At 55.4% G+C, this 18,927-nt stretch overlaps 1 protein-coding gene across 1 annotated transcript in view; it reads right to left on the bottom strand.

The window, feature by feature from the left end:
* Positions 1-7,635, bottom strand: part of PRDM16 (PR/SET domain 16) — a 253,864-nt gene extending 246,229 nt beyond the window's left edge. Inside the window, 3 exon segments of the mRNA XM_017882422.1 lie at positions 6,620-6,798; positions 6,801-6,968; positions 7,578-7,635. Coding sequence (XP_017737911.1) covers positions 6,620-6,798; positions 6,801-6,968; positions 7,578-7,635 — 405 coding nt within the window.
* Between the last annotated feature and the right edge of the window lie 11,292 nt (positions 7,636-18,927).

Below are 18,927 nucleotides of genomic sequence, written 5' to 3' on the forward strand. Positions count from 1 at the left end.
TCTCCCAATGCCTGCAACACACCCAGAACTGCCCCCTCGTAAGCCGCTGCGTCTGCTGGGTGCTCGCTGCCTGGCCGGATCCTTCCTAAACTCTGCTGTGCACATGAATCACCAGGGATCTCGCTCAAGTGCACGTGGTGACTCAGTGAGTCCGGAGGGGGGCCAAGGTTCTGCATTTCCAACAAACCTGCAGGGCGGCCATTACTGCTGGCACAGGGACCACACTTGGAGCACCGAGGTCTTGATGGAAACAAGGCAGCTGTGTGTGTCTGTCACTGGGTTGATCTTGATTTTCTGTTTGCTCGTGAGGCCACAGGGACTGAAAGGGACTGAAGCAGAGTCCCAGGAGCCTCGACAATCCATCCGGGGCAGGAACTGGGGCTTGGTTAAAACGGGGTCACTTCTGCCTGGGCTCAGACCTATGGCCAAGCTCACCTTGGTTTCCCAGCCCAGGACCCACGGAGGGGTCTAAGTCCAGCTCCTGCACCAGCACCAAGCCCCACCCGCTGCCGTGAAAACTGTAGGAAGGTGGAGCCTCCAATGGGACCTCCTACTTCCCCAAACCCAGTCCCGAAACCCACATCCATCATGAAGAGATTGCCCAATCGGAACACGAGCGGGCCAGAGCGTGAAGTCTGGATGGAGGGACTGACTCCTTAGGGTCTCCTCCTAACACCCTGAGCCTGGTCATTAATCCAGAGCCTGGAAGTGTCTGTCCAGGATCTTCTGGCTCAAAATCCAGCCAGAACTCCCAGAGAAGCAAGCTCCGCAGGCACCCAGCCCACATGCCTCAAGACAGCCAGCTCCAAAAGCTGCTGAGCCCAGATGGGCTGGCGACACAGATGACCCCCATCCTTAGAGGCCAAGGCCCTGTCTGGGACTTCAGGCAAAAACTAAGCTGTAGGGGGCATTTGTGTGTGCAAAGCTCACACACAATCTCCTGCAGCAAGTCATGTTAATATTTACTGGTGAGGGGATGTTCAGGAGGAAGGGAGAAGGGGCTGGGGTTCGTGTGTGGGAAGGGGTGGCCTGGGTGATTCCCTACCCTGCCCTGTGGATCTGGCCATATCGCAAAAACCCTGGAGCAAATTTGCCCTTGCCCCTCCTGCCATCGGACTGAACTAGATCTCAGCACATGGGGCCCTCCAGTGCTCCCCGGTACATGGGGAAGCTGGTTCTGGGTGCTGCATGCTTATGCCTGCCTCGTGGTGCCTTTAAAAGCCCATCATGGACATTTGTGCTGTGATGTCGGAGACTAAAGCCCCATAGCACTGCCCTTCCGGCTGTCCCAGGATGCCTGGCTGGGCTGCCCCCACCCCACTCCACTGTCATCCTTTCACTTGGGACCAAAATGGACCTGCAAATGTGTTTCTCATTCCTCCCTCTCAGGAACAGAAGAGCATCAGTATTGCAAACACATATAGGGGGACTTTACTTCCTCGCAAATCCTGCCTTTCTTCAAGGCTGGGCGTTTTGGATGAAATTCCATATTACATGTGTGCCCATTTCTCATCTTCTGAGGGTGCGGGCTGGGCTTACTCTCACCCATCCCTGGCTGCTGTGTAGCTCCTGGTCCACAGGGGAGACTGGCAGGTCCTGGCCCTGCCAAAGACTCTCAGTGGGCTCTGGGGACCCTCGAGGCACCAGCTTGGGGGTCCCATGATGGTAGTACCAGATAATTGGTGTGGCCCAAGGCTTCTGGGCTGGTTCCCTTGTGACCCCGGAGCTTCCCACAGGCCTTGGCCCAGACACAGAGCATTTGTTGATTGAACAAATAAACACACATTAATATTCAGTAAATAACGCCGGGGGTGAGGTCGTCCACTTCAGTACATTCTTCAAATAATTGAAACCCCATCAATTCACATTAACATTTTTCACCTGGCCTCTTAAGCAGAGGCAGAGGCACTTACTCATCAGCATTCTGATTACAGGCGGGGCCAGTGATGCGGTCGAGAGCCTTTCTGGGGAGACACAGTCAACAAAGAAACAAGCAGACCTTGGGTGGGAGACAGTGGCCGATGCACTGAGAAAAATGCCCCCAGTGCCTCCCCTGGGGGTCCTGCAGGATCCCACCCCAGCAGGTCCCGAGCCTCAGGGCCCTGGGCACACAGCTGAAGGCCCAGCTGGGGGCAGGTGGCCTCACCCAGCGCCTCACCCACTGCCTCCTCCCTCTGGGCAGCCACCTCTTAATTAGCAAAACAAACAGCACGACGATAAATGTCAGATTTACTCAACAAATGATCAAAACCACTGTTTTTGCAGACCCCAGGGCGATCAAATGCCCTCACGGGTGATTTCCTCCTGGCAGGTGGGCTTCGGTGGTGGCAGGCGGGGTGTGATATTTGGGAAGAGACTGAACCCGGCTGTGTCCAGATGGAGGAGGCCAGGAATTTCAGGTGCCCTTCCTGACAAACACCCTTCCTGAGATGAAGCCCAGGGGGCGTTTCCACACACCTGGGGCACACACACAGCCACGCACAGGCTGAACCAGGTCGGAGGTGGGGCATCTGACTCAGGGCACATCTCAGGGTGCCCCACAGCACCCGGGAACAAAGTGGGTTTAGTCAGTGACTATTCCTAATACACAGGAGGGAGAGAGGAGGGGGCAGCTCTCCCCGAACAGCGTCAGCCTCCCTGTGGAAGGAGTGCAGGCTTCGAACCAGCGACTGAGGCTGGAGGAAAGTCAGCTCCCGACCCCCACCCTCATTCCTGCTTTGCTAACGGAAAGCTCCCGCTTGAAGTCAGGCTGCCCCACAACCTTGAACCCAAAGCTCGTGGGTGCCTCACGTGCTCCCTGCCCCGTCCCTCGTCCCCAAAGAGTCGTGCTGTCATCTATGTCAGCCCCACGTCAGGCAGAGAAGGGCCCCCGACCCTCCCCAGTCACCCCAAAGCCCAGTGTTGCCTGGCAGCTTGTCTCTTGTGATAAAAAGAGAAAGGAAATTCGACTTTCTCATTTTCTTTTGTTTCAACTGAATTGTCCAGAACAAGAACTTTGTTCTCAGAGTAGAAAGAAAATGGTTTCCATGGTGCCCCAAAATGACAGTAAGAATAATCCACGTGACTGTTATTTCAAATCTGTCCTTCGAGAGACGCACACCCTGTTCCTGCAGGGGCTGCTATCTGGCGAGATCCCTTTGCTCACGCCGCTCCCAGATCCCCTCTCCTCCAGGGGAACCCCGCTTCTGAGCTCAGAGTGGCCACAACACCACGCTCCTGGCCACCACGTAGGGAGGCCAAAATGACACCGATCCTCCTCAGATTTTGTTTGTTATCTTTGCTAAAATGTCACTACTTGTTCTTTTTCAGTAAATAAATACTGTGGACATGACAGTAAAATCAAATCACTCTGATTCATAACACTTAATTACCAGTGTGAAAGTGAACAATTATACACACGAAATTCAGGACCATCAGAGATAACACACACGCATGGGCCGTCCCAGGCCTGACCTGGGATCCCACTGGCGTGACGCTGACACCCCTGTTTTTCTCTGACCCAGGCCTGACTTAGGAACCCACTGGCATGACGCTGGCATCCCTGTTTTTCTCTGACCCAGGCCTGACTTAGGATCCCACTGGCGTGACGCTGACACCCCTGTTTTTCTCTGACCCAGGCCTGACTTAGGAACCCACTGGCGTGACGCTGACACCCCTGTTTTTCTCTGACCCAGGCCTGACCTGGGATCCCACTGGCATGACGCTGGCACCCCTGTTTTTCTCTGACCCAGGCCTGACCTAGGATCCCACTGGCATGACGCTGGCACCCCTGTTTTTCTCTGACCCAGGCCTGACCTGGCCGCGCTCACTGCAGGGGTGTGGAGGGAAAAGGCTAGCAGGGTCGCCTGGTTGGTGTGAGTGGCTTGGGAAGGGGACTCAGCAGAAGGTCCTTCTCGTGTCTGGAACTACAGAGGGATCCCAGCCCTGAAGCCTGGTGCTCCTGTCCTGTCTCAGGCCCCGTTCACGGCACTCGGAAGACAGGCCAGGCAGTCGGCAAGAGGAAGAAGTCCTTAGAGAAAGGGGCACCTGCAAGTCACTTCTCCCTCCAGGGCCACCTCGGGGAAGGCAAAAACCAAAGGGAAACGGCAATCAGCTCTTTCGGGACACGTGGAAAATTCTGGGAAGGTTGCTTAGGGGAAGATGTCACTTTTTCTGCCCAAAGGCCCCAGCTGAGGTGGCTGGAGGTGGGGAGAAACCTCCTTGACTGACAGACATCGCTCATTTCAGGCAGTTGTGGCTGCCACCTAATTTCCACCCCCTGCTTCCTCCTCTCTGCCCTTCACAGAGGAGGTGGTGGCTTCCTGCCCAGTTCCAATGTCAGCTCCCGAAGGCACCGACGCACATGGCTGCCCCCTGCCCCATCTCATGGAAGCAACAAAACCCAAAGGTGGTCCCAAAGCCAGGGAATCGGTGCCCGAAGTCACAAGGAAAACCAGGTCGGGCGAGATCCTGCCGGGTGTGCGGGGAGCACCGTGTGAGGGCGTCGGGGGGAGAGTAAATATTTCTAAGCACCAGCAGGAGGGGTATCTGTCAGGTGGCCACCGTGGAACAAAGCCCTCCGCAGAAACGGGAGGTGCGCCGTGGGGAGAGCGCGTTCCCTCACGTACACACACACCAGGGATAAACACACCGCAAAGTCAACAGGCAGCGGCAGGCAGTGGCGCAGCCTGCACCGGGCCTGGCACCACGCAGACATCGTGATATGGGCCATTTCTTTTGAAAAAAAAAAAAAAAGCAAATAGAAACTTGTATCAGAGTAGCCAAGAACAAAGTCACCTGAAGGTCATCCAAAGTGCTACCTGCAGAGCCCCTGGACCTCTCACATCCACAAGCCACCTCCTAATTAAACAGTCCAGACCTTTCTAAGTGTGAGGAACACACACCCTGGAATTCCTCTCCCACACACCAGGGAGGGCGGGACAGGGCGCTTCTGCCAAAGTCACTTCCACTGCACAGCCAAAGACGAATGTTGCTACCAAAATGCTCTCCTTGGTCCCACGAGGGGCCTGTAGGGCCATGAAGCTGGGCAGTGTCTCCACCGAGGTCTTCTACTCCAAACTCTCTCCCTGTCCTGTCTCACTGGTGCCCCTGGCTCCTGGCCAGTCCCTCCTGAAGGTAACCCGACCTTGGACCTACACACACTGTCCTCTGCCTCTCGATGGAGGAGAGTGGTGCGCCCGGCCCACAGGTGCTGCCCGTAGAACTGCGGCTCCCACCCTGCTGGACGGCCGTGGACTCTCTGCCACATGCTTTTCTTCAGGCACCGGGACCCCCATAGCTCTGTAATTGGCAGAGGGGGGAGCTTTAAGCTGACACTCAGGGAACAGCTTCTGAGTCCCCCTATATCCTTGATGAGGAGCCACACAGGACTCTGTGAGCTACCAAGGACCACACCTGCCTGCTGGGAGCTGCTGAGGTGGCCTGGTCTTGCCCAGGGAGGCTGCACTTAGCTCTGCAGGGTGCGGGCAGCCTCTGGTCCCCAGGCTTTCAGTGTTCTTACAAAGGGCTGTTAATGCCGTCAGCCCAGGGAGGTGCTCAAGGGCTGCTGGAGGCCACAGGGGCCTCCCCAGGGCCCATCTGAGTTGGGACAGGCCTGATAGTGAGCATGGAACTGGCTGGGGACTTCTCCAGAGTCACGAGTGGCCAGGAGAGGAGGTGGGCAAGACGCAGGATCCTGCCCCCATCCATCTGGGGGTCCTCTTCCCTGCTCAGGCCATTTGCCTATGAGGAGCCTACCTCCATCTGGGCACTTCAGAGGCTGGGAGGCACAGGGGAATCCACCCAGTGTTCCCATTTTCCACCCAAGCAGCAGCCCTGACAAAAAGACCACCAACAACTGGGTGTGTGGGGCTGGCAGAAAGGCCAGGGCCCACCAGGAAGTGCACTTTGTGTAGGGGGGTGGGGCTCTTAGTCCCCATAGGACCACTCAAGGGCCCCCAACACCGGTGCCTCGCATCCCTCACAGCCTGGGCAGGATGCTCTGGGTGCTCCCCACTCAGAGCCGTCCCAGGGACGCCCTGTCTCCTGACCCCTGCAGCAGGTTCACCAGGCCAGCTCCAGACCCTCAAGGCCGGTCACGTCGTGGTGGGAAAATTTAAACAGTTAGCCATCCCTTCCTGGCAGGATGGGGCCTGTGCCCGCTCGGGCTACTCTCAGGCCACTGGCTGACCGGGGCAGGCGGGGAAGGCGGCAGCCAGGGCAGTGTGGCCACCAGGTGTGATTTGTGAGCTGCTCCACGCTGCCGTGGCCTGGAATGAAGCCCTGGAGTGCAGCTGCCTGTTCTGGGACTTTCTATTAATCTCCCTGCCCTGCCACGATGGCCGCGTTCACGCCTGGGATCCGGCGGGAAGCACGGGATGTTTTAAGACATGAGCTCATGAAAGACACATTTCCGGGAGAGAGTGGGCGTGCCCTACAGGGCTGACAGGCGCCCACGAGGACCTCTGATGCTTTCCATCAGGCGAGCTGCAGGATAAAATAGGCTGGGAAATGTGACATTTGAACGCTCTCTCTGGCCGCGCCTCCCGCCTCGGGCAGTGGCTGCTCAGCCTGGCTTTATAAATAGATGGAACACAAGATAAATGGCCGTGATCAATCATGCTCAGGTGTGATCGCTCACCTCCCATCCGAAGTCCGTCTCCTTCGCCGCTGCCCGGGGCACCACCACGCAGGGGCCCAGCCTCTCCCCGGCTTCCATCTTCCTCTTGGCCCAGACCCCCAGGCCGGCCCCCGGGATGGAGGACTCTCGGAGCTCGAAGTCCGGTGGGATGGGAATGTCTTCAGGAATGTAGACGGGGCCTCGTACGGCGAGCCCTCCTTGGGGGTGAAGTCCTCGCTGGTGGGGAAGGGGGACGGTGGCCCCACGGGGATGGGTGACATGGCACTGTCCTCAGCCTCGTCCTCCGCGCTGTGGCCGGCCAGCAGGTCCCGGTTGGGTTCATACATATTATTTACAACGTCACCGTCACCTAAAGGAGACAACGCAGCGTCAGCCTTTGCAGCACGTGCCCCTCCCAGGTGTACGACTCAGGGAGTGCCGGGGACTCGGGCATCAACGGGGACCGACGGTGCTCAGGGACCCAGAAGGCCTGGCTGCCACTGCTGCCTGGGATATGCCACCTCCGCTCCACCCTGAGCCAAGCTGCCATCACTCCATGTCAGAGGCTCCAGAGGATGGGATCCCGCCAGGCTCCACTGGGGCCAACATTTCTGATGGAGTGGCACAGCCCAGCACACCCTGGCTCCCCTACCCTGGCTCCCACAGCCACCTGAGGATGCGCCGGCTGGTCCTGCCCTAGGGGAACTAGGGAAGGAGCTGCCGGTGCCTGGCAAGCTTGGCGACAGCCGGTGAAGCTGTCATGCGTGGCAGCTGACCCAGGGCTGGCTGATGGTGAAATATTTGCACCAGAATATTCCAAATGTCCTCTGTAGCCTTGGAAATCAGGGACGGCGGAAGTCCTAAGTGCCTGGGAGGACTCAGAATTTGGGTGACTGTGAAATGTGCTCAGTGCTGCTTCTTCCCCTGCACTTAAGGCCGCAGCCTGGACATTCCCCAACACTGAGGCTGCAGCCCGGACATCCCCGCACTAAGGCCACAGCCTGGACATCCCCGCACTTAGGCCTCAGCCTGGACATCGCAACGTTAGGGCTGCAGCCTGGACATGCACTGGGTAGGGGCCGGCTGGGTCTCGGGGGAGGCTCGTGAAGTTCCTGATGATCTCGACACAGGCTAGGAATAGGCCTGCTGAGGTCATGGGATGTCAGAGTCATGAGGCCAGTCACTGAGCTGAGCAATAAGAGGGTGCCCAGTGTCGTCTGGGATAGACCTTTGGGTCCGTCCTAACAGAGGGTGGGTGGCCAGGAGAGTGTGGTACGTGGCAGCTGAAACATACCAGAGAGTAAGCCGAGGCACTGGGGGAGATGGGGCCAGGGTGAGGAAGGAGTCCGGACAGGAAGAAAACAAAGCCCTCCACCGAGTGCAGCCCCAAACCAGGACTCAGGCAGGCGAATTTCACCGTGGGCATGATCACCATCGCCAGAAGGCAGAACAGCCCAAACATCCGTCTGCGAGGGAATGAGGGAGCGGATGAGTAGTGGATGGTAACCACCCTTTCCAAGGAGGAGCACGGCCTGGACCAGCCCTGACAGCGGCACTCGGCGTAGGAAGCCGATACAAGAGGGTCACAGCCTGTGGCAACCATCCCTCCCCAAGGAGGAGGGCGGCCTGGGCACGAAAAACAGCCCTGGACCAGCCCTGACATGCGCCACTCCGGCGTAGGAAGCCGATACAGAGGGTCACACCTGTGGCACCATCCTTCCCCAAGGAGGAGGGCGCCCTGGCACGCACAGCCCTGGACCAGCCCTGGACATGCGCCACTCGGCGTAGGAAGCCGATGTAGAGGGACACACCTGCCTGGCGGCGTTTAGATGACTCATCCAGCACAGGCCCCCAGAGACAGACGCAGGTGGGAGGCTTCGGGGACTGGGGTGGGGGTGACAGCGAGAAGCCCAGGTCTCCTTTCGGGGTGATGAAGTGTCTGGGAACTAGAGAGGGAGTGGTCGCACCGCTGGGTGAACGGCTCAGTGCTGCTGAATCGGCCCGTTTACAGTGGTTGAATTCTGCCTCGATAACATAAAAAAGGCAGATGTGAGTATTAGTTAGGTGGGGAGCGGCGGGAATGGGCAGGAGGTGGGGTGAGCTCCGTCACCCTGACCTGATCTAGATCTTTCCATGCAAGCGCCTCCTTCTGTGGCTGCCTCGAAGACTCGGTCCTGCCGGCCCTCGCCTCCCAGCCCCCGCCCCGCACCCTGACGTTGGCTGGGGAAACAGAAGCCTCCAAGGAGACCAGAACTTTTAAGTACAAGGAAAAATGACTTCAGATTCCTCACACTGGTTGCAAACAGATCAGCACAAGAAAGAGCAAAATGCTTTCTTTCAAAAGAAACCAAAGTCTTGGGGGGGAAAAGTCGCAAGGAAAACACTTATTTAATTTATCAGCATTCAGAAAAGTAATTATTATGTTTTAAGTGGCCAACGGGTCCTTTCTAATTGACGCGGCGGATCCTTTCAGAGACGCAGTCACAGAACTGCCGCTGTTGTTCCTCCGCCCTAAAGACCTGAAGTTGTTTAGGTTTGAAAGAACACCCCCATAACCCCCGCCCCACTGTGTGCAGCATAAAGGTAAATTGGGGGGGGGGTAATTAACATGGCATCTTATTATTTGGAACTGGTAACTGCACGGAGCTCGCAAACAAAGTCGGGTTGGAAGCCAAAGCTCCCCCATGCACTCCTTAACTCCTTTCGGGCGTGGGCGCCTCCGCCTGAAGGCCAAGTAGGAATTAGAACCCCAGGTGTTTCTGGGAGTTCCGCTGGAGCCCGAAGTGGGGCAGTGTCCCTATCAAGTGCATATCCGTTGCAGGGCTCCATTTAAAACATGGCTTTTTTCTGTTTGAATTCTACTTCCCAAAACCCCTGACCCGCTGGAGGAAAATCAACGCTTTAAGGACATGTTTAATTTACTGGCCAAGCAAACAGCTTAGGAGAGAAAGGTAGTGTTTCCTGCTGATTAAAGGGAGGTCTGTGCATCGGGCCCCGGCCTCCCTTCCCCGGTGGTCACAGGGGTTAAGCGATTGCCCACAGCCTCCAGGAAAAACCCGTCTCATTTTGCTGTCCCCGTTGCTGGGGGAGAGGGAGCTCTTCTTTCAAGGGTGGGTGAGAGGAGGGCTAATTAGTGTGCAGAAAACATTGTGAGAAAATGAGGTGCAGAGAATAGCCCTAAAGCCCGGAGAAAGCAGGAAGCCTGCATGGAGGCTTCGGCAGGGCCTGGGCCCACAAATCGCTCGCTGCCCTGCACAGAGGCTCCAGCAGGGCCAGGCACAAATCGCTCGCTCTCTGGGGTCCCTGGGGCAACCAGAGCCGGGAAATCAGGCTCAGCTCTCCTCTGCCCTGAGCTCCAGCCAGGATGCCCCTGAGAGGGTCAGCAAGGTCAGGAGGCTGCCCAGTCCTCTACCCTGCTGGACAGGCTTATTCTGGACGTGGGCATCTTTTCACTGAGGTTCCCAGACCCTACTACCCAGGCCTCCATGACACTGGGGTGCATTTCCGGCAGGCACTCTCTCGCAGGTCAGCGTGCAGGGCCAGGATCATGTATGACTTTGGAGATGTAGGCTGTGTAACAACATGCAATTGACTTGTCAGGAGACCTGACATCCTTTATTTGGGATTGCTGTGATCTCATTCCAGGGTACCGAGGCCATCACTTCTAGAATTTCTATGGGGAGACCTACGGAATTATAAAAGCAAGGAGGGGAGTGGGGAGCTCAGGAGGGAAGAGGCCGACTTGGCCAGCAGAGAGCTGAGTGACCCCGAGTCGGGACCAAGGCCACCCCTTTCTGCCTGTGAAGAATCTGCCAAGTTGCCAGTTCCAGCCGAGTCTGTGTTCTCAGCGATCTTCACGGAGAGGCCCCGCTTTGAGTCTTGTCACACACATGTATGAGCGATAGTCATTTGATCACATAATACAAGTCAGGGAGGTGAAGAAATCCTGCTTCTGCCCCGGGCTGGGACAGAGACTGAGCTGGCCGGGAGCCCACGGTGACCTCAGCCCCTCACACTGCCCCTGGGCTCCACCACAACCCTTGGTTTAGGGCTGAGTCTCTCTCAGCCTCACAGTGGATTTCTTCTTCTGCACCCCTCACCCCGGCTGTAGGAAATCATCCCGGAACAGAGGCCACCCCCACCATCTCCCAAGAGAGCCATGTCTAGAAAGCAAAGCTATGGCCAGGGTTTTGGGGTCTGGAGAGAGAGAGAGAGAAGAGGCCACAGATTAGGACCACTGTGCTAAACTGGCCAAGACAGGAGCCCAACAGCCAACAGGGGGTCCCTCATCGCCATCCACCTGGGGCTGGCCCTGCCAGGGCCACACGAGCAGTGCCCTCACAGGGGGATTATCAACACGACAATCCGTTCCCTGAAGCCTGAGCGCTGGACGGCTCTGTGGCAGGGATGGGCAGATTTCAGCCTAGATTCTTGGCCAGAGGGAGTACACGTGGGTTTTTCGGAGTCGATATCTGCCTGGCTGTGCTTCCTCCTTCATCATGTGGTTTTAAGGAGAAGCCATGAGGTCTGCAGGCCCCACTGGGCAGGAAAGAGGCACCGTGCGGCAGCTGGCAGGGAAGGGTGGCCTCCGGGGTGCATGTAAGGGTGAGCATCCCGTGCACATCTGTGTGTAAGCATGTGTAAGACCGTGTGTAAGACTGCATGTGTAAACTGCATGTATAAGACCATGTGTAAGACTGCGTGTGTAAGACCGTGTGTAAGACTGTGTGTGTAAGACTGCATATGTAAGACCTTGTGTAAGACTGCGTATGTAAGACCGTGTCTAAGACTGTGTGTGTAAGACCGTGTGTAAGACTGCATGTGTAAGACTGCATGTGTAAGATTGTGTAAGACCATGTGTAAGACTGCGTGTGTAAGACTGTGTGTAAGACTGTGTGTAAGACTGTGTGTGTAAGACTGTGTGTGTAAGACCGTGTGTAAGAATGCGTGTGTAAGAGAGTGTGTAAGACTGTGTGCGTAAGACTGTGTGTAAGAATGCGTGTGTAAGACCGTGTGTAAGACTGCATGTGTAAGACCGTGTGTAAGAATGCGTGTGTAAGAGAGTGTGTAAGACTGCATTGTAAGATTGTGTGTAAGACTGTGTGTAAGACTGCGTAAGACTGAATGTGTAAGACCGTGTGTAAGACTGCGTGTGTAAGACCGTGTGTAAGACTGCATGTGTAAAATTGTGTAAGATCGTGTGTAAGACTGTGTGTAAGACTGCGTAAGACTGAATGTGTAAGACCGTGTGTAAGACTGCGTGTGTAAGACCGTGTGTAAGACTGCATGTGTAAAATTGTGTAAGATCGTGTGTAAGACTGTGTGTAAGACTGCGTAAGACTGAATGTGTAAGACCGTGTGTAAGACTGCGTGTGTAAGACCGTGTGTAAGACTGCATGTGTAAGATTGTGTGTGTAAGATCGTGTGTAAGACTGTGTGTAAGACCGTGTGTAAGACTGTATCTGTAAGACCGTGTGTAAGACTGTGTGTAAGCATGTGATTGCATGTGTAAGACCGTGTGTAAGACTGCGAGTATAAACATGTTACTGCGTGTGTACGAGTGTAAGACTGTGTGTGTAAACATGTTACTGCATGTGTAAGAGTATGTAAGACTGTGTGTGTAAGACCATAAGACTGCATGTGTAAGCATGTGTAAGACCGTAAGATTGCGTGTGCAAACGTTACTGTGTGCATGAGTGTGTGTAAGACTGCGTGTGTAACCATGTTATTGCGTGTGTAAGAGCATGTGTAAGCATGTGTAAGACCGTGTGTAAGACTGCTTGTGTAAGACCATAAGACTACATAAGACCGTGTGTAAGACTGCATGTGTAAGCATGTGACTGCATGTGTAAGATCGTGTGTAAGCATGTGTAAGACCGTAAGACTGCATGTGTAAGCATGTGACTGCGTGTGTAAGACCGTGTGTAAGACTGCGTGTGTAAGCAGAGGGCTTGGTCAGGAACCTGAAAAGGTGTCCAGGGCAACCTCAGCTGACCCCAGCCTCTATGCTGGCTCTGGGTTGGGAAACCTGTTCTCTTCTGTATGGAGACCCCTCAGGAGGAAGGGTCTCCCGTCTGCTGGGTGAGGGGCTGAAGTTCGGGCCCCCCTGCCTCCCTCCCTCAAGGGCGAGGCGGCAAATGGCGCTTGGCTGCCCCGGGCTACCATCGTCCAGGCCCCATGCGGGCTCCCTGGGGCCCTCCTGATGCCGGCCTGGGTCTTGACTTCTGTGGCCCACGGGCCATGTGGGGACGCAGTCCCGCCCAGCTGCACACCTCTCTGTGGGGCCAAGATGCCGTCCTGGAGATGCCCAAAATAGGACCCACTGGGAGAACTGCGCCAAAAGCAGGCTGGGGCTCTGCGCGGCGTTTCTCACAACGGCATACGCAGCCACGTGATTTCAAGGAACATTTCAGTGAAAGGAACACCCGCTCCACAAATCCACGGTTCCTTATGCCACCTGTGTGCACATGGATGTGTGATGACTTCGGGCCTATGAGTTTACAGCAGAACATACTTAATGATTCCTGCCCAGCTCAGAGATACCTTGTCTGGGCCTGGGGGGTGGGAGGAGCTGAAAAAAAAAATGGAAACAACAGAAACAACTGTGGAGGTGGCAGTGAGTGCTCCTGATCAGCCTGAGAAACACAAGGGAACCCTTTGCTGTGCAGTTCCCTGAAATGTCATATTTCAGAAAACCTAAGGTCAAAAGTCTGACAGGGAAGGGACAGGAAAGTTCAGGGTAACGATTCTGGGCAGCGAATCACCAAGAATCTTGTCATTCGTTAATTTATTTGTCATTGTCGAGCAAACAAACCAGGTGGCCTGGGGAGGGTCCACCGTGATAGGAAAAGGGACCCGGGAAAACAGGGGTGGCCCCCCACCCCTGTCCTGAATTCCTGCAGGTCCGCCCAGGCCATAGACCTCTGGGCTTTGGGAGCCGTCTCTGTAACCAGGAAAGCTTGTACGAGATCACTCGGGGCCGGCTCACCTTGGAATCGTCCACACTCTCCAAGGAGGCTAGTGCCTGGTGAGCGGGGCAAGGCAGAGGCCAGCGAGGTGCCAGGACACAGGCGCCCGGCCTTGAGAGCAGGCAGACCCTTCAATGTACCCCGCAGTGCCGTGCTGGCCTGCCCTGAGTCCAGGTTGGCAGCTGGGTGGGCGCTCGGGGGCCCTTTGCTCTCCCTCATGCTACCCGATGGATGTGCCACCCCACAGCAGGTGTCTCAGCCTGTTTCCAGCTGTTGGGACAGAGGTGACATCACAGTCTCTCTGTTGCCTGCACCCAGCCATGTGGACGAAGCAGTGAGTGGCTCCGGGAGGAGGGTCTGCTCCTCCCTCAGGGGAGCTGCCCACAGTACAGCTGGGGAAACAGAGGCACAAGGGGGTGAAGGAGCCTGTCATCCCCCAGTGAGGGGCTGAGGGCTGGAGCACACCCATTTCTGAGTCCACGTTCCCTGCCCCTGGCACCTAGCCCAGTCATGCCCTGGGGCACAAGTGCTCTGACCCCAGTCCTGACCCTGCCAGGTGGCCCCTCTGCCTCACCCTACTGCGGGCAGAGCCCTCTTATTTTGATTGGGATCCACTACACGTCCCCCACGACCATCAGTCAGAGAAGTCCAGAGCAGAGAGAATGCGTGTGGTGGGCGCCATATGGAAACTTTCAAAACTGGGGAGAGCCCTGGATGGGGTTAGTGTGAGTTCCTCCAAGCCCCTGACAGTAACATCAGGCCTCAAGGCCGTGAAAGGCCCAGCGTCGGGTCACCTCCTTCTCTAAACCTACAGGGCCAGGGCCAGCCCAGGGGAAGGTGTGAGGAGCGAGGTGGGACCAGAAGGTTTTAGAGGTCAAGTGGACCCCACTGTGGGTTGCAGCCCCCGTGGCTCAGGAGTCTGAGTGGAGTCCCCGACGGCAGCCTCTGCATCCCCTGGGGACTTGCTAGAGCTGTAATTCCCGGGTCCACCCAGGCCCACTGACCGGGGCGGGGCTGGCGTGTGCAGGCAATCTGTGCGGCAGCAAAGCCTCTGGGAGGGAGGCCCTCGAGGAGCAGGCCCCTCCAGTTTGGGAAGTGGGGGTTGGGGACAGATGGGGAAGTGTGGAGTGACAAGAGGGTGCATCCTGGGGGAACAGGGTTTAACACAGAGGGAACCAGGCCTTTCTAAAATGTCGAGAAGATCACCCTGAAAATCTGAACTGAAACCCTTATTGACCCTGAGGTTTTTCAATTAAGTGCACACATTTGCCACCCAGTTGGAGAAAAGCAAGCAGCAGCCTCCAGGAGCCCCGGCCTCCGGGAGAACAGCAGCTGGGCTGCAAAGCACTTTTCCCATCCAAAGCATTCCCAGGAAGACGTGGCTGTTAAAGAACCACCTCTCTGCAGAGCTCGGTTCTGGGTCTGAGGCTGTGCAGACGTGAGGGAGGCAGACGGAGGCCTGTGGAAGGGAGGCGAGATTAGCCAAGAATTTCAGAAGGGCTGTGTTCAAGACACCCTTCGCCTGTCTGTGTAGATCTGGCCTCCAACAGCTTCAAGTCTAAAACTGCCCCCACAACTGCTTTCTCTCGTGCACGGCGTTTTATATTGGGTGTGAGGGGACCAAAGCTTTGATGTCATATCGCCACATGCTCCTCGATCTTCTTCCCTAACATCGCTGGCAGGAGGAGGATCCACTCCCCAGCCCACCAAATGCCAGGCTGTAGCTCCTGTAAAACCCAGCCTTAGCCAAGCCTTGCCAGTCTGTTTTTAACTGCAGTCTTCTGGCCAGAGGCAGCCAGACGCTGTGGCCTGGTGTCTGCCGGAAGGGTCTTCCGCTCTGAGGAGCTGTGCTGCCCTGCTCTGAAACAGGCAGGACCCAGCACGAGGCAGCTCCTCCCCAAAGGCCACATCAAGGTGTGCACGCCTCAGGTTGCATTCAGTCTCACCTGGCCCGTCCAAAACAATATCTAAACTGACTAATCAGTTCAGGCCAACATATAAATGCGATTACAAAGGGAGGCAAAACTTCAGGACAGAGAACGCCTATATCACAACACCAAGACTGTGAGGAAACATGGTCCCTGGTTGACCACACAGCTGTTCGATTCCAGAGTGATGCCAGGAAAGACTTTGGAGCAATCAGCCTCTAATCAGACAATAGAGCACTGACATTGGCTCGCTCTCCTGGGGACTGGCCGGCTGCTGATATTGACTGGGCCGCGGAGCATGCAGCCGGCACCGTGGTCCAGTTCATTCTTGCAGCAGTCCTGGAGGGAAGGCAGAGTTGTGACCTCACCCAGTTTATACATCAAAGAAGTGAAGCTCAGAGAGTGAGCAACTTCCTAAATGCCATACAGCTAGTCAGGAACAAGCTGGGAGTTGTTCAAACTGTCTTGATTTCGAAGCTCTCAAACACCATTCTAACAGCCCCATGTTCTCCCTACAAGGACAAAACACCCGAAACAGTTTCCTGGCAGTCAGTAATGAACTTCGTCATGTCCAGCAGAAGAAGTATGGGTGGGTGGGTGTGTGAATAAATGTTTGACAGATGGATGGAGAGATAAATAGCTGAATGGATAAGTGGGTGGGTGGATGAATTTATGAATGGATGGAAAGATTGACAAGACGGGTGAATAGATGAATGAATGGATGAGTAAATGGATGGGTTGATGGATGGGTGAATGAATGGACAGATGGTGGATGAATATATAGATAAGTGGATGAATGGATACGTGGATAGATACATGAGTAGATGGATGAGTTAATGGATGGATGGATGAGTTAATGGATGGATGGATGAGTGGGTAGAAGGAAAAATGGATGGATGAGTACTGGGATGGGTTAATGGATGGATGGATGAATGAATGGGTGTGTAAATGAATGGATGAATGCATGAGTGGATAGATGAGTGGATACATGGATGGACGGAAGGAAGAATGGATAGGTGAATGAGTGCATGGATGGGTTAATGAATGAATGGATGAATGGATGGGTGGGTGAATCAATGGGTGGATGGATGGATGGATTTATAAGGGGATGGATGGAAGGAGGTATGGATGGAAGAATAGATGGACCAATGGATGGATGGATAGATGGGCAGATGGATGGATGGATGGATAGATGGATGAATGGACAGATGGTGGATGAATGCATAGATAGGTGGATGAATGGCTGGGTGGATAGATGAGGGGATAGATGGGTACACAGATGGATGGGTACACAGATGGATGGACAGATGGATGGGTGGATGGATGGATGGATGGATGGAAGGAAGGAAGGAAGAATGGATAGATGAATGAGTGCATGGATGGGTTAATGAATGAATGGATGAATGGATGGGTGGGTGAATCAATGGGTGGATGGATGGATGGATTTATAAGGGGATGGATGGAAGGAGGTATGGATGAAAGAATAGATGGATGGACAGATGGATGGGCAGATGGATGGATGGATGGATGGATGGACAGATGGTGGATGAATGTATAGATAGGTGGACGAATGGCTGGGTGGATAGATGAGGGGATAGATGCATAAATAGATGGATGGATAGATGAATGGATGGATGGATGGATAGATGAAGGAGTGCATGGATGGGTTAATGAATGAATGGATGAATGGATGGGTGGGTGAATCAATGGGTGGGTGGATGGATGGATGGATGGATGAATGGATGAGTGAGGGAGTGAGTGGATGGATGGATAGGGGTGAGAGCAACCTTCGAGGGCAGGTCTTAACAGAAAAGGTAGAAGGCAGTACCCTCACTCCCATTTCTGACTTTCCTTCCCTAGCAGTGAAGCATCATTAACAACTCTGGCTCCTCTCTGCCCTTGACCCTGATCAACTCATCTGAGAGGAACATCTGGGCTTTCTCAGCCAGGCCCCACCTCTGAGAAAGGGCTGGTTTCTCTGCTGCTTCTTCAGGGCTGACTGGCTGTCACCCTCCCTGCACCCATGTCGGGGGTGGGCAGGTCTGAGTTCTGGGACTCGGTGGGGGATGTGCCTGGCTCCCACAGTGACTGCAGGCTCCACCTGAGCCTTGTGGGGACCCCATCTTCTGGCTTCAATTTTCCTCATCAGAACCAAGCTGGGAGGAGCGTTGTGTAGTGGGTCAGAGACCTGGAGAATACTCCCTCATCTGGGTGCCTACAAGTCCCCATGAGCTGTGAAGGGCCATCCTGCCCCCTGAACAAAACAGGGAGAGGGAGAGGCGGGCACATCAGGCAGGCTGCGGCTGTGGGAGCTGATCAGGGAGAGCAGGCACGCACAGTGGCAACTTCTAGAGAAAAAATAGGGTGTTCCCTTTCCTCACAGAGGATTCTGTACACCTACATCCTTGTAGAGTGTATGCCGGGGAGCAGAAGGCCCCTCTTCAGGAGGGCGCCTGGAGGGGCAGGGGTCATCCTGAAGGCCCCCTTCCCAAAAACAGTTTGCTAGAAAGAGAAACTTGGGAACTGATGGAGTTCTATCTTGTTCTTCTTTTCTGTCTTTAAAACTGTGCGGTAAAGGCAAAAGCTTCTCCCCTCACCCTGGATCTTGGCTTCGAGACAAAAACAAAGCTGTCGTAACTCCAGGAAACAGTGCTGGGAGGAGCCTTGGCCACTGGTCCCACCTTCTGACCTGCCCCGGGCCGCGGCTGCCCTGCAGCACTGGGACTCATTGGCATTCCCCTCCTGAGCGTCTGCGCCCAGAACCAAGGGGCCGCTATTAACACAGCAGATTAATAGCACTGAGAAAGCCGTTTCTGCAAACGTGCTAAATATTAATAATGATCAATCGCCGTTTCTATCCCAAACCTGCACCCGGGACCTGGCCCACAGGGACTAGGGAACATTGAACCCCAGCTGCAGGGCTGATGAAGCCGAATTGCCATTAGGGCCCGGGAGAGCCTGGGAAGGCGGGGCCCTGACCTCAGAGACAGGCTCCCAGCCCTCTCGGAGCCACCGAGGTACAGAAACTTCCCCAGCAAAGAAGTGGGGCTTCCTGCCTTGTCTCCCCAGTCCTGACCAGATGCAACCCCCTGGCCTGGCTACCTTCACACACACTCGCCTTTGTCGCAGACAGGGAGGGAGGCAGGGACGGTCCACAGCACTGCCTCCACTTTAGAGATGAAGGAAGTGGATGGAAACCCACTCCAGGCCTTGTCCAGGGCACAGCGCGGGGAAGCGCAGACCCAGCCCTTCTGACTTGGGGAATCTCCACCAGCCCCCACTGTCACCCGGGCTGGCCGGCGGCTCCCAAGACTGTAACCAGTTGAATGATGTCACCCCAAAAGGTGTGTTCAAGCCTTAACCCCCGGGCCTCAGAATGTGACCTGGTTTGGAAATAAGGTCTTTATAGCGGTAATCGAGTTCAGGTGAGGTC

The sequence above is a fragment of the Rhinopithecus bieti genome, unplaced genomic scaffold (genome assembly GCF_001698545.2).
Source record: "Rhinopithecus bieti isolate Rb0 unplaced genomic scaffold, ASM169854v2 scaffold_13351, whole genome shotgun sequence".
In the NCBI taxonomy this organism is placed as follows: Eukaryota; Metazoa; Chordata; class Mammalia; order Primates; family Cercopithecidae; genus Rhinopithecus; species Rhinopithecus bieti.